The sequence below is a fragment of the Netta rufina genome (assembly GCF_964035555.1).
Source record: "Netta rufina genome assembly, chromosome: 10".
NCBI lineage: Eukaryota > Metazoa > Chordata > Aves > Anseriformes > Anatidae > Netta > Netta rufina.
The window spans coordinates 10,106,927-10,121,786 of NC_140133.1; the positions used below are offsets into that span (position 1 = coordinate 10,106,927).

A 14,860-nucleotide genomic window follows, 5' to 3' on the forward strand; every position below is an offset into this window, starting at 1 on the left:
AAAGTTAATGGATGTAATTTTGCTATTAATCTCCTCGTAGATTATGGAGTGTTAGCCTCTTAAGGTTTTTGTGTTGTTTTTTTTCTCACGGGGTGTTTCTGGAGTTACTTGGCTGTGTGTTTTAATCCTCCTTTATTTTAAATGGTATCTGAATGACTGAATAATCCACTTAAGCTGTATGTCACTCGAGCTCTGGAGGTGAAAGATGCTGAGAAGCCAAATCTTCCTGCTGCTTTCTGCCACTTTTTCTGTGGCTGTGTAACTGAGAACAGCTCAGGGAATAGAAGAAGCTTGTTTCCCTCAACTTGTTTCTGACGGGTTGTTTTTCTGTGCTCCCCTAATGTGAAGCAGGACCTCCCTGGGTCCTGAAGAATGGGATTTGTTGTTCCTGTTTTCTCTTGCATATCTAGACTTAAGTTCCTCATGCTGCTCCTGGCATTTCCCATTAAGTAAGGGGGGGTCAGAGCAGCATGAAGGAGGTGTAAAAGTTCCCCATTTGTTCATGGGAAAACCTCACCACAGTAAGGGGGGAAAGATAAGGCCATGTGACTATCCTGTGAGTCTGACATAAAGGGCATGCAGGTGGAGTGCAGACAGCACCTGCAGCACTGCAAGGGAGTGCAGAATTGTCTAACTCCCATTCTCAGAAGCAGCCCTGTGCTGGGAAGGAGCAAAGCTTTCCAAAACCCTTTTACCCTTCACTCTGCATACTCCTTTCTACTGCTGTCTTGCAATGCTTTGAATCGGTTTATGGCTCAGCAGGTAGCATGTGCAAGTGCGTAACTTTTTTTTTTTTTATGATTGATTTTGTCCCTTAAGACTCAAGCTCTCCTAGCTAAAGGAGACTAAATGGAACAATTTGAACCTGACTGATCCTTTTTCTAGACAGCAACGGCTTGAGAACTGCACAACTCTTTTCTGCCCAGTTCACTGCTGATTTGTATTAACTAAGAATTCTGACCAGCTCCCTTTTACAGCATCACAGCGTGTATTCAGCCAAGTGCTGTGGGAGACCCAGTGCTACATTTCCAAAGCAGTTCATTTTTAGATTGTATTCTTTCTACACAACGTTTGAACTAATTTCTCTTGTGAATCACACTTCCAAAAGAAATCTGCACATTGGGATGTGAGTAAATAAAGGCTCCCATTCATAGATGTTGATTGTCTATCTGCTTCCTGTGTGCCATCAACAGCACTCAGCTGAGAGTTGCTGGTGTCATAGGAGAAGGCTGCAATAAAACTTGGATGAATGAGCTTTACAAGCAAAGGATATAATATTCAGCATACAAACAGATCAGACGTCAGCAAAAGAGAAAGCAGTAATGAATTAAATTAACAGTGGAGACGTTAGGAAATTATTTGAGAGGGAGAAGAATGATACTTTAGAGGAAAGTGACACTTAGCACACAGAACTGTATATTCAGCTTCTACATTGTGAAGATAGTCCCCATTAAACATTACCAATTTTAAAAAAGGAGGATCCCTGTGACTCATATCCATTCATTCTGCTTCACTTTCAAATATCTATGAACTCGCTTTTCTAAAAAGCTACCTGTATATTGTGTTTCCTCCACTTACATATCACATCTTTATCATCAGAGTATTCAGCTGGCATGGTACAATTTTTCTGTGTTGAAATCTGATTGAAAGGGAGAGAGAGAGCCTGAGCTAGGATGACAGAAATAGTATCAGAGTACATGTGAAAGAGCTTGTCTAAATAAAGAGAAACGAGATGTGGTTACATATTGTTAATTTAATTCACATCAGAAAAGGTGCATAAAAAGGTTACACCTTTAGGATCACTGGAAGGGAAGATAACCAGCTTTCTGGTTCCATCCAGAAGACAGATTGCAGAATTATGTAATGCTTTAGCCACAACATCCCATTTGGAAGTGAGACTCTGCTTCTGTCCAGTGTAACAAAAGCCATTTATTCCTAGCCAGGTGTTCTAGAAGAGATTTTTCTTTTCCGTTCTTCCAGGTAAATATAGATCACCAGAAGTCTATGTACTGATACTGTAAACTCTGTTGGAAAAAAAAAAAAAAAAAAAAGGCATGCAATGCTTGTTGTGTTTGCAAATATAAACACTTAATTGGGCAATGCAGTTGATCACAATTCAGTGTATCTATTTGTGTGTCATGGACTTTGACAGCCCACAGCAAAAATCCTGTTAATTTGAGATCACAAAATTCCAAGTAATAACCTGAGTTGTCGAGTAACTGGTCTTTCAGTTGCATGTATTGTAATTATCTAATTAAATCTCAGGCTTCCCATCACCCCAATCTACTCCTATAAGATTATCAAAAAAGATCCTGAAGGAATCTTTTACTCAGCAAGTTCTTATGTACATTTTTTATAATAAAGAGAAGCTAAAGAGATGTAGGAATATTGTTTTTTGCTTCTTAGTTTTTCAAATTATACTCTCTTTTAATAAAGAAATTTTTAAAGTTGATAATGTTTTTGCTGTCCAGAGGACAAAAAAAACTTTGATATTAAGGACGAGAGAAAAAATACTGAATGCGCGCGTATAAAGGGAAGCATGGCAAAGTGCCTACTACATTAACTCAAATGGTGCAGAGATTCTCTTCTTTAAGTGAAGGTACATGGAACCAGAAAAGCTATTTCCATATAAACTGCTAATATTTTACATCACTACTGTTAATTACTGTTACCAACAATGTACAATATTATGCTTTTTAATACTGATGAGGACAGTTCAACTCACATTAATTGTGTTTTCACTGTAATACAGTCCAAGTTTAAAAAATAAAAAGGCAAGTTAACCCAATAGTGCATAAAAATTGATCTAACCAAACCTCAGCTGAGACCTTTGTGTTCCAGATCCTTTACATAACTATGGTAAGAAACCATCACTCCCCCAAAGCACTTCCAGTCTGTGCAGGTACAAGACGATGGGAGAGATTTCAGTTCAAGGGTGTATAAAATGAACACTCTAAAAAGCTAACAGGTAACAAGGGAAGCTTCCTCTCTGTGTGGGTATGCCCAAACGCAGTCTCCTTCTTCCTTATCCTTGAGGGCCATGAATATGATGTGCTTGAAAAGATTTGGTGTATGCAGACTGTAAGTTAAAGAAGTGGGTTTTGGTTTTGGTTCTGAATACGGATACTGAGTGCAATAAGGCAGCTCAGTTCTGAGAATGTTCTGTCTCTGCATTTGAGTGTTTCCTATCACTTGATGGTTTTATGCTTTCAGTAGGAAGTAGCACCCACGGGAAGGGGAGCACTTTGCTGCAGAGCTATGCCCTAGATGACAAGAGTCTTTGATTCAGGGAGTTCTAGTGCAGAAAGCAGAGGAGATACTTGGGGGGGGATTTAACAGGAAGAAAATTTGTTAGTCATATTTCTCCAGAGAAGTTCCCAGTCTCATGAGTAAACTGTCAGTGAGAGCAGTGCCTGCATGTAATTTCAATGGAATATGTGCCTCTGTTACCATCTTGAAGAAGGAATCAATCCAATATTAATGGAAACTGTTTCATCGCATTGCATTTTCATATCTAATCCCTGGCATTTCATAGCTAATGAATTGCCTAAAACAAGTTTCTGTATTCCTCTCAGCTGAGTTGATGATAACATGCCAGTCACTGTGAGCGTGATTTGCTTTGGTTTTGCAGAGCTGGGAGTTTGGTATCCCACTGTGCAGAGAGCTGGCCATACAGTACGAAAGCCTCTATGACTACCAGAGCCTCAGCTGGATTCGGGTAAGTAGCAGCAGTTCCTCTCTTTGCAGAATCTTTTCCATTCTCTGGAAAGTTTTGTCTCTCCTGTCAGGAAATTTTCAATTGGAAAAAAAGAAAAAAAAAAAGGACTCCTTTGCTATTGATTCATTCCAACAACATTGTAGGCCTACTGTAGTAATTCTAGATCTGCCAACCCTAACTCCCATGAGTATATGAAAAACACATGCAGAGGATCTTGGTTTGCCATTGCCTGTCTATGTTTATTTTTGCATAAAACAGCCTTTGCTAAACATATCATGAGTGATGAGCAGATAAACCTATTAACAAGCCTTAGTCTAGTAGTGCACCAAGGTATTCCTAAAACATCAGTAAATTAGCTATTCTCTCTGCCTCTTTATTGATTGTATTTAATCAGCTGGCAGGTGAGGAACATCTCAGCTCTTTGTTTTGCTCACCTTTACATGACATGTTTTCTATTCGAGACCCCTAAATCTGTGTTGACCTGAATTGACTTGAATTTCTCCCCATTCTAAGTTTTTCTCTGTGCCATTCACATCATTCAGCCCATTCCTTTATTCTTCCCACAACAACTTTGGGACATTCTCCATTTTACAAAAGGAGATAATGCATGTGGGAACCAAGAACAAAACCTCGGTGCAGTGTTCAAAGTCAAAGCTGCTGTTAGGTTTCCCTGCAGTGGAAACAATGATGTTAAACTGATGCTTCTCATTAAAAAGCTATCTTTTTGCTATAGAGAAACTCTTATGAGCATTTCAGAGATTCAATTTGACAAGGGGTCTTGAAATCCCACTCTTGATGCAAATGCCAGCACACTGCTATGGAACAAGTAATTGTAAATAGAGAAAGTCCTTTTTTCAACACCCCCTCTCCCCCTTTTCTTCCATGTTAAACTTGCTGGTATACAGAGCTGTAGACGATTTAATTTTGTTTCATCCTGTTTCATGCTCCTCAACTCAATTAAAGCAAACCCCATTGAACTGATAAAGTTTTTCAGACAGCAGTATAGATTTTGAGCTGTAGAGAGCTGTTGAGAATATGGTTAGAAAAGGACACTGGGAGCCAGGCAACAGTTACCTTAATCTCAGCTTTGCCATTAATTCTGTAGTGCAAAGAGAATTACATGCAAGACCTGTTTAATTTGAGGTAAAACAGAAAAATTTTCATGATATCTCCCCAAATGTAAAATGAGCATGGTGGTATTATAGTCTGCTCCATAATGTAGACTGATAATGTAGACTAATAATTTTAATCTTTAAAATAATTTCACTCTTCATTAAAAATGTGTGCAAAAGAACAATGTAATATTTGAATGTAACTTTAGATTCTAATGTTTTAAGTGCAGTTTTAAGAGTCTGATAGCAACTAACTTTTTCATTCACAGAAAATGGAAGCTACCTATTATGATAATATCATGGAACAGCAGCGCTTGGAACCTGAATTTTTCAGAGTTGGTTTTTATGGTCGAAAATTCCCATTTTTCCTGCGGGTAAGCCAGAGTTATACAAAATATGGCAAAGTGACTGGGTTCAGAGTAGCATTTAAGGCTTTGAATTTCAGCTGTGGAGTTGGGACATCTGCTGTTCAGTTTATATTTTACACCTGTGCAAGTAGAAATAGCTTTCTGTCAGAACAGGAGGATGTGGTTCATTGGGAGCATTCTTAGGAACAGACATCAGGAGTTTGACTCATGCCTATGTGTATTTTTGACAGTCTGCAGATCAGCAAAAATTGCCTCTATATTAAGCAAAATGCTCTATCACAGCAATGCTGGGTCATTACTCAACGAATTTTCATCATCTCAAATTATCATGCTTTAAAAAAATCTCACATGATGGAGTGATTCTAATACCAGACTAATGACACTTCTGCTATCTCCAAGTAAAATTTTCCTAGGTTAAGCAAAAAGCCTATCAACTTCTCGGAACACATCCTCTCTTTGATCTTCTTGTCTTTGGAGTATATGGGATCAGTTGGGTCTGAAATCCATTTTAAAAGTGCAGTTACTTTCCCTTCCTAATGAGGAATAAAATGTAAAATGGGTATTTGTTCATACAACTCCTCCTTGCTGGTTCAGAGCAGGGAAGGAATATAATCTGACAGCTGTAAAAACTGCCTGAAAATTGATGGTGGATGCCATCTAGCTTGACAGGACAAGCTAACCTGAAGCATGCTTTCAAGGACTGGAGCTGCATGTTTTGTGTTCTCTTTGAAGAAATGGCTTGACAAGAGATGGCACCACTCTTGAGTCACACAGTAAGAAGTTATAAAGAGCAAAAGTGTGTACCATTTTTATTTCATAAGGTACATGTTTTGAAAATTGCACTCTTAAATTTCCCTCTATTTTTTTTAACCAAGATTTAAACCTTGGTGTTTAATTATATTAATTTAATGGAAGCCCAGGGGAAGTGAAGGCAATTTGGAAATGAAGGTGGAAGTATCAGCAGATAAATGGCAGTGTTGCATAACTCAAAGGTGAAGCTGAACAGTGCCATAATTAAGGATCCTGAACCAACACTTCAAAGAAGTGTGTGCAAAGGAATCTGAGGAAATAGCAAGTGTTGCATATGAAGCTCCTCTTTTATGAAGATCTCCAGAGAAAACAATTTCTTTTTTAATCTCTAACGACAGATGTTTCCAAACATAAATGACAACAGAGTCATTACAGCATATAAGTGTTCCTACATCTGAAGTAATATCAGTGACTCTAGCTATCTTTTATTATGAATCCCCCAGTTTTGTCTTGGACTGATTGGCCTATGCATTTAACACTGCACAAGTTTTCAGTGCACAGCACTTTTCTGAAATGGTGTATCAGTATGGGTACTTGGCTGGAGACATTAACAGCAGACGTGAACATACATAATTATAATCCTTGTTAGTTCTGCAATTATATTTGGTAGCAGTACTTCTTATAGCAGATTACTAATGTAGCAATCTCATTAGAAGTCACCCTCCTCCTTTCTCTCTCTAATGATCCATACAGCCTACACATTGCAAAGCACAGACTAAGCCCATTAGCAGTCGCATCTGCATGGATCACATCATAAAGAGATTCATAGCAGCCATTCTAGAGAAGAAAAAGACTTCCACGGATTTAAAAATTTTAAATGGATATAGGAGTGATTTAAAGTGATCAAATAACTTCACACACTTCTCATTTATTTTTCTATTGATGTACAGAGTAACACAGAAGATAACCACTTGCTTCTACATCTTTGATTTTGTAGACCTTTTGTCTAGTAAAGTCATTGCTCATGTTGCCATGAATTCTGCATCTCTTTCTAGCCTTCCTACATAAATTAAAACTGTTTGTGTCTTCACCTACCAGAAGTTCAAGTAAGGCCTGACAAGCTACATTCTGAGATCTTGTGTTGGCATCTGTCTGAAGAATCTATTAAATTCAGTCCTGGGGTGTTTTCAGGGCATTATTTTTAGAATCATAATAACTTTATTTATAGGCTTACAGTTTTCTCAATTGCTGCAATCAAAAGCAGAATATGCAGTGTCATGAAGAGATTCACCTTCAAATATGGACTCACTCCAAATTTAATAATAGCTGCAAAGTTTGGGCATTATAGACTGAATTGTCAAGATTCATCACGCAGGTTTTCTCCCAGTTCATTGGCTGCTATGACTGATTCATACAAAGTGACACATGTCACAGATGGAATACGCGGTCTGTTCCAGAAAGATGAAATGCAAAGCCAAAAACACTGCACTCCATAACTATATTTTATGATGGGGTTTTGCTGCTTTCTCTTTCATTTTGCTCCTGCTCTGCTGGAACCCTTTTGCAAAACAGTTAGCAAAAAAATAATTGCATATACTGCAGGTGCTTAAATGCAAGAAATAGAATGGGGGGAACTATTCTTGTTGGCCATTTTTGTTTTCTTTTCCTTTATAATGGTGAAAAATCACCCTGTACTTACAGCTATTGTAATGTGTATAAGAGTTAAAACTACCAGAACTGATAGATTTTGCATCAGGCAACATTAACACCAATCAAAATTGTATTTTGTGGCAATATAGTTCAGACACTGGAATACAATCTTTATGACAGTGGGGACTATAGAGATCCTGTATCTTGCTGTTCAAAGTTCAAGATGTTTCAAAAGCATCCAAGAACTCTTAGCGAATGGTTTAATACCTCAAGAGGCACATTTAAATGCAAGCTTTCCATCACTGGCAGAAGGGAAATTCTGTTTATCAAGAGGAGATTGCTTTTAGGGCTAAGTGGCCACTCAGAATTCTTGGTAAGGCTTTTCCATATTATTCCACTATACACAAGGAGCGATCCTGAGGATGATTGACACAATCAGAAGTGGATTGTATGGGTATGACACTACAGCAACAATTAAACAATGATTTTTATGAAGTTTGTTATGACTCCTTTCTAACTGGTAAATCGATAAACATTTAGCTCCCTCTGCCCTGTGAAATCTTCAGAATTTTTATCCAGCTCATGGAGATTTGATGGCAGCTTTCCCGGTACAGAACAGCCAAGCTGGTGACTTAGTCTGAAGTATTGCTTGCTATGTTTCAGTGTAGTCCAATTAAATAACAGTCCCTGCTCAGTTACCTGAAAAGCAAATCATACAAAATCATAGGACTGAATGCTACATGTGCAGGGAGCAGAGGTACCTTTCTGTTAGAGATCAGTGGAATGGTCTACTTATCAGTTGATGAAATACTTTGTAATGAAAAAGAGAAGAGTAAAATACACCATCTGTGTTACCAGTACTTGTTACTGTCATGTTAGTGTATTGACTTTGTCACATACCTTGCTTTTTGAAGCAGTAAAACTCAAAGTGAGACAAAAAAAAAACAAACAATAGAATTTAACCTAACTTTTAGAGAGACTAATTTATGATTGTCCTTCTTGCAGAATAAAGAATATGTGTGTCGGGGCCACGACTATGAGAGGCTGGAAGCCTTCCAGCAGAGAATGCTGAGTGAGTTTCCACAAGCCATTGCAATGCAGCATCCCAACCACCCAGACGACTCTATACTACAGTGCGATGCCCAGTGTATCCTTTCAGAGAAAAGGGCAAACTATGGTTAGGTAGAGCACAGTGAGGAAAGTATTGAAAAGTCATTGTTGTGGATATCTCAGTTTGTAACTGTCTTGGGAAGAGCTGGATACAGACAAAACCATACACCTGTCTATAGCAGACACTGCAGAACATAGTGTTGGAGATTTGTTGCCTTTTATTCAGGGAGTACTGCAGGTTGCATTCAATGTGTAAGAGAGTGCTTGATTACATCCAGGCATTAACCTTTACCAATGGCATTGCCATAATGGACACTTTACTTCATTAATCATATGGTCTGATGCCTGCTCTTGGAGAACATTTGTTGGGAACAGGTATTAATCTAAACGTGTTATTTTTTCCATTGTGTTTTTCACTTCAGCTTTTTTCTCATAGTCTACTTCTCTTTTAAACTACTTGAACTCTTTTCTAACTAAGGCTCTGAATTTGCTACTTCTCATTGGCAGTCAATACTGCAGTTTGTTTCAACCAATGCAATGCTATCTGTGTATATTTAAGGACTGAACCACATAACAATGAATGGGTCTGCAGAGACTTAGGAGATTTTACTTGTAAGAACACTGCTATTTGGCTTGTGTGGCACCAGCAAAAATACTACAGAATTTTAGCCATAAGAACACTGTCAGTAAGTGAAATCTTCTGAAACTGATTAGTATTTACCACTAGATTTTCCTTAATGTGCTTTCCACTCTTCTTTGGTATGTAACATTGATACTTTTATAGACAGAGGGTTTGTTTGTATGTGTATGTTGTGAGTGTAATCAAACCTATGAGGGACCTTGCCTGTAATACCGAGGTTACACCTGTTTAACTAAACTGATAAACATCAGATAACAACTGTTTGCACACAAAGTTGAAGTATCTAAGGCAAAATTTATCAAAGGTAAATACTAGATAGATAGTTTCCTAAATACATAGAGACACAAAGATTTACTGAAGTGCCTGCAGCAATGAAGCACCTAGCTCTAATTAAAACTAATAGGAACTGACTATTTTGTCCAACCTAGATATTTTTGCATGTCTTAGTATGTGCTCTCTGCATCCTCAGGTATCTTTTTCTGTTTAATCTGGCTGTAAAGTACCACTCCGTAGACTGTCCTAATAGGTCTAGTTTAGTGTGCTCGTTTCACTTGCAAAAGAAGGATGTTGGAAAACAAAAGGGAGTGTTACTTTCTGAATTCACAATCCTGTTTTTTTCCACAGCAGAAAGAGCTTTTCCTGTTTTATGTCCCATGGTTTTCTTTGACTACACAATTTGCAGATTTACAGATCTATGCAGTCACTCCCATCCCAGACAATATAGATGTGCTACAAATGGACCGTGTCCCTGATCGCATAAAGAGCTTCTACAGAGTCAACAATATCCGGAAATTCCGCTATGATAGGCCTTTCCACAAAGGCCCAAAGGACAAGGAGAATGAATTTAAGGTACAAATAGTCATCAATACGTGTTTTAAATGTCAGTCTCTTCAAGGCGACTACTCTCGTGTTATTCTATGCTAACAGAGCCTTTCAAGTAATCCTGACATGATGGCCAAAGATACTGTAACACAAACAAGTGGCTGTTGGTGGCTACACATCTGATCTGATTAAAATGTTGTCCAATTTAAAGATAAGTCATTTTAGTGCCAGGAGAAATGTGTTTTGTAGCAAGGATGTTTTTTTTGTTTGGCTGGAATTTTTTTCTTATTGCCATAGATGTTCACAAGATCTTCTCTGTTCCCATGACAGAACTGGTAGCCAACCTCAACCTCTGGAAATTAACAGAAATGTTGAATGTATTGCTATAGAGCATACTGATTTTTTTATTTTTTTTTTGAGGGGGGAAGGGGGAGCATTTAAATGACACTCAGTATGACATTCTGAAAATGTATGTTACTGCTTAGGAGGAGGTTAATGTATTCTTCTCTGACCTTTATCCCCTTAGCACCTGTGGTAAGAGTGTAGATGATGTGATTGTGGTTCACTGTGTACCTCACACCCTCAATTATTCTTTGCAGAGCTTGTGGATTGAACGTACCACTCTGACCTTGACTCACAGTTTGCCTGGAATTTCTCGTTGGTTTGAAGTGGAGAGAAGAGAACTGGTAACATTTATAGTTCCGATAGTTGAGGTTTGAAATGATGACTTACTAAGGACATGGGATAGGCAATTTAACTTCTGTCTGAAATCTTGCAGTTTAAAATGATGAGGTTTACAACAATTAAGTATGTCGGTTTTTCACCACTTATTTTAAATAACTGCTGAATGTAACCAGGGGAATTAGGTGAGGGAACATGACAGCATAATGCAGAAAGTGCCAGAAAGATAGAATAATTGCATTGTTACCATGACGTTAGTTTACAGAAAGAAGTTATCACAACTCAGTGACCTGAAATACAGTGTTACTGACAATAAAGTTTGTTAATGTAGCTAATTTTCTAGCAGTAAAAACTAACAGAGATCACTGAACCATCTTAGTGTATCATTTCTTTATAAGGAAGGTAATAAATCACAATGAAGTGTCCATGGAATTAAAGTGTGTTTTATTGCCTTTTGAGGTTGAAGTAAGTCCTTTGGAAAATGCCATTCAAGTGGTTGAGAATAAAAACCAGGAGCTGAGAACACTGATAAGCCAGTACCAGCATAAACAAATGCATGGTAACATTAATCTTCTCAGCATGTGTCTGAATGGAGTGATTGATGCAGCTGTGAATGGAGGAATTGCACGATACCAGGAGGTAAGCAGGGCTCTGCTTCTGAATATAGCATCAACATTTTTCAATTTTATTTCCGTTGTTGTTTCAAAGAAAGTATCATTTAATAAGATATTTTCATGCACATTTTCTAAATATAAGGTTAAAACCCCATGCTTGGTTATTCTGCATCAGCACTTGCATAGCCATTTGTCAACAAGAGGATCCAAATGTAGAATTGGGATACAACGTAGATATGGTTGACAGTGGGGTTTCTTACGATTAAATCTTGGCTTACCTGGAAGCCCTGACCTGGCAGGTACAGGAATGTATCAGAATTTATTTATTTTATTACACTGCTTACATTATAAGTCCTTTTTGCAGCAGAGGCAGTGGAATTCATGGTAATTGAGACTGTTTGGACCTGTAATCAGGAAAAGGTGCTAATTCATGCTACTCAACTGTTGTCTTTACTAGCCTAATTTTGGACTCACTGAGACCTTAAAGTTACACGATGTTAGCTGGTATGTTATCTGCTATGCTCTTTAGCAAGCTGTTACTTAAACTCCACGTTGCAAAAGGTAAGTCTAGGTGGAGATACTGAGAAATGGCAGCAGGAGTCCAGGGGTGTGGGACGTCTTCCCTGCAGACCATGCAGAGAATGCTCTTCTTCCTTTACCTTAGTTACAACTTTAATCACTTAATTTAAGGATTTTTTTTTTAAGGAAATGATACAAAATTAAAACCATAGGATGATAAAAGTTTTAGTGGTATTGTTCATCATTGTCACATAGGTAAGTATGATCAGATTCATGATCCTTCAGGGCTGAGGACTGTCTTACGCTACTTTACACTGTTTCCTTTAAATGAGCAACAGAATCATGTAGGTTGATACGCTCATACTGTAGCTTTACCTGGATCCCAGAGTGCTAAAAGTGATAAAATTGAGCTGCTGCTGTTAGCTTAATGTATTTAGTTCTCCTAAGATTTCTGGACCTTTTCCTGTTATCTTTTGAAGACAAGTTATGACAACTATTTCCCAATAAGCAGAAAGCTTTTCTTTTCTTTTTCCTACAGGCCTTTTTTGATAAAGATTATATCACAAAGCACCCTGCAGATGCAGAGAAGATCACACAGCTCAAGGAACTCATGCAAGAACAGGTACTGCTTTTCAGACACAAAAGAACATTGGTGTCTGGATTCATCAGCAGTCAGTTTAAACACACCAGATCCAACTGATTCATTCAGAAGTAAAGAATTTCAGTACAGGAGATTTAAAGTACATTTAAACAAAAAGGAGGTGAGATGGCTGAGGAGTTTATGAACTAGCCATTCACCTTATGTAATGTTAGGTGAAGCTCTGCTAGCATAACATGAATTTTGTTGTCTGCGTTTATTATCTACTAGACATCTTGCCACATTTCAGGCCTGCCATTCATTTATAGCATTTTGAATTGTGTCTTCCTAGTATATTTCAAAGATAATCAGAGTCAGGACAGGTCAGGCTTGAGATTAAACTGGCAGAGCTACATGGGAAAACTTAATGTCTATTTCTACTATCTACAGTTCTGTTTTTCTTTAGTGTCTCTGTGAAACATCTTGGTAGATAAAGCTTGCTGGACGCTTTGATGGGAGTGAAATCAGAAAATCACATCCCTGTTAATGGAAGGTTTGGCAAAATACACCACGTTAAACAATGTGGCCAAGTTTTTACAGAGCTACTGGGCCTGCTTTGTCAACAAATCGCTTAACTGCATTTCAGATTTCCCATTTGTAAAATGAAGATAATACTTATCTCCCCTCAATCCTCAAGAGGATGTTTGAAAATTAGCTATTGTTTGTACTGAGTTTGGATCATGTAGGGAATTATATGTATCTTAAGCCTGCTATCATTACTATTTTCTTTCGTCTGAGAACTTATATAATCTCTTTCAATTACTAATATTGTATGTTTGACCTTTGAAAATGTGACCTTTATAAATAAAAAATGAGCAACAGAAGGAGTGAACACTGCTGAACACTGTTACTGTTCAGCTCAGTTATCAGAACCTCCTTTGTTTTGAAATCTCTGTTGGCAACTTTGACCCCTTTTCTGACACTGTTGGGAAGGAATTTCCTTGGTCACAATGAATTATCTGTATGAGGACTCAGTGATGTTAACTGCTGGAGAGACAATCAATCTGGTAATTTTTTTGCAGTTGTCTCTAACAAATGTAATCCAATGTGACATAACATACTTGTCTCACACTTGAAGTACTTGTTGAAGTAATATAAACTTGCCAGGTCTCTTAGGCTTACTTGATTATTGGCAGTCTTGTACAGAACAGTGGTATATTTTACAATACTCCCTTACACAGTGACAGACCTGAGAGACAGGCTTCAGTTCTGTCTCTTAAACTTGATTTATTTAGTTTTGTCATCTTGTTTTCTTCTTAACAGGTACATGTTTTAGGAGTGGGTCTGGCAGTCCACGAGAAATTTGTACACCCAGAAATGCGCCCTCTGCATAAGAAACTGATAGACCAGTTCCAGATGATGCGATCCAGTTTGTACCATGTAAGCTGGTTCTCATTTAATATCACAGAATAATCGTAAAGTTCAATTTTCAGGCTTGTCATAAAATAATATAAAACAGAAGAAGAAAGATTAACAAAACACGTTAGATGTTCAGCTCTTACAGCTGTCATAGTTTGAGTAGCATAACATGGACTAGGCCCTCCAGAAGTGTTTTTATGTAGACAGCAACATGAATTCCGGTTGGTTACTTCAGGCTTCCAACTTTGATTTAGGCACCCAATATTATAGGTTTGCATTTCCTATATAGTCAAAAGAACTGCCTCCAGAGCATGGCTCACACCACCTGTTTTATACCAGAAATACAAGTATCGTCCTCTAGGAAAGGTACCTTTCCATCCGTTTGTGCACTGCTGTACATTAGTATTCTGTGACAGCTATACTTGAGACATCTTTGCCAGATGGGTCTCAGAAATTGCAGTGCATTCTCCTCTTCCTGTTCAAGTGTAATTCTCATCACTTTCTTGAACAATATCACAATGAAACCAAAGGACACCTTTCCGTATAATGTAAAAGAATTATCTGAAATGTGTTAGCAGTTTACTTTCCAACTGAAGTAAGTATTTTCTAAAAGGTTTGAACTTGAAAGGTTTTACCTCCGCTTTTAGGATTGAATACTATGCAAGGATGGCCAGAAATAGCACCACAATTATTTTAATACAGCCTTTCTCTTCCAGCAGATGAGATCCATGCAGGTTATAGCCTGTGTACAGCCTGTGTTCATTGCCTTTCTTTAGAATTTAGACAAGATCTGTATTTTTGAGTTCAGGTTTCTTTTCAGAAAAAAATGGAGATGGTTGCAATTTGAACAACACTGTACCTCTCTTTTTCTCCAAAATTC

At 37.9% G+C, this 14,860-nt stretch overlaps 1 protein-coding gene across 1 annotated transcript in view; it reads left to right on the forward strand.

Annotated features, from left to right (window-relative positions):
- Positions 1 to 14,860, forward strand: part of DOCK3 (dedicator of cytokinesis 3) — a gene marked incomplete at its 5' end in the record, with an annotated part of 212,463 nt that overhangs the window by 179,183 nt on the left and 18,420 nt on the right. Inside the window, 8 exons of the mRNA XM_084292895.1 lie at positions 3,632 to 3,718; positions 5,100 to 5,204; positions 8,604 to 8,745; positions 10,031 to 10,197; positions 10,770 to 10,856; positions 11,311 to 11,490; positions 12,523 to 12,606; positions 13,885 to 14,001. Coding sequence (XP_084149021.1) covers positions 3,632 to 3,718; positions 5,100 to 5,204; positions 8,604 to 8,745; positions 10,031 to 10,197; positions 10,770 to 10,856; positions 11,311 to 11,490; positions 12,523 to 12,606; positions 13,885 to 14,001 — 969 coding nt within the window. The remainder of the gene's footprint in view (positions 1 to 3,631; positions 3,719 to 5,099; positions 5,205 to 8,603; positions 8,746 to 10,030; positions 10,198 to 10,769; positions 10,857 to 11,310; positions 11,491 to 12,522; positions 12,607 to 13,884; positions 14,002 to 14,860) is intronic.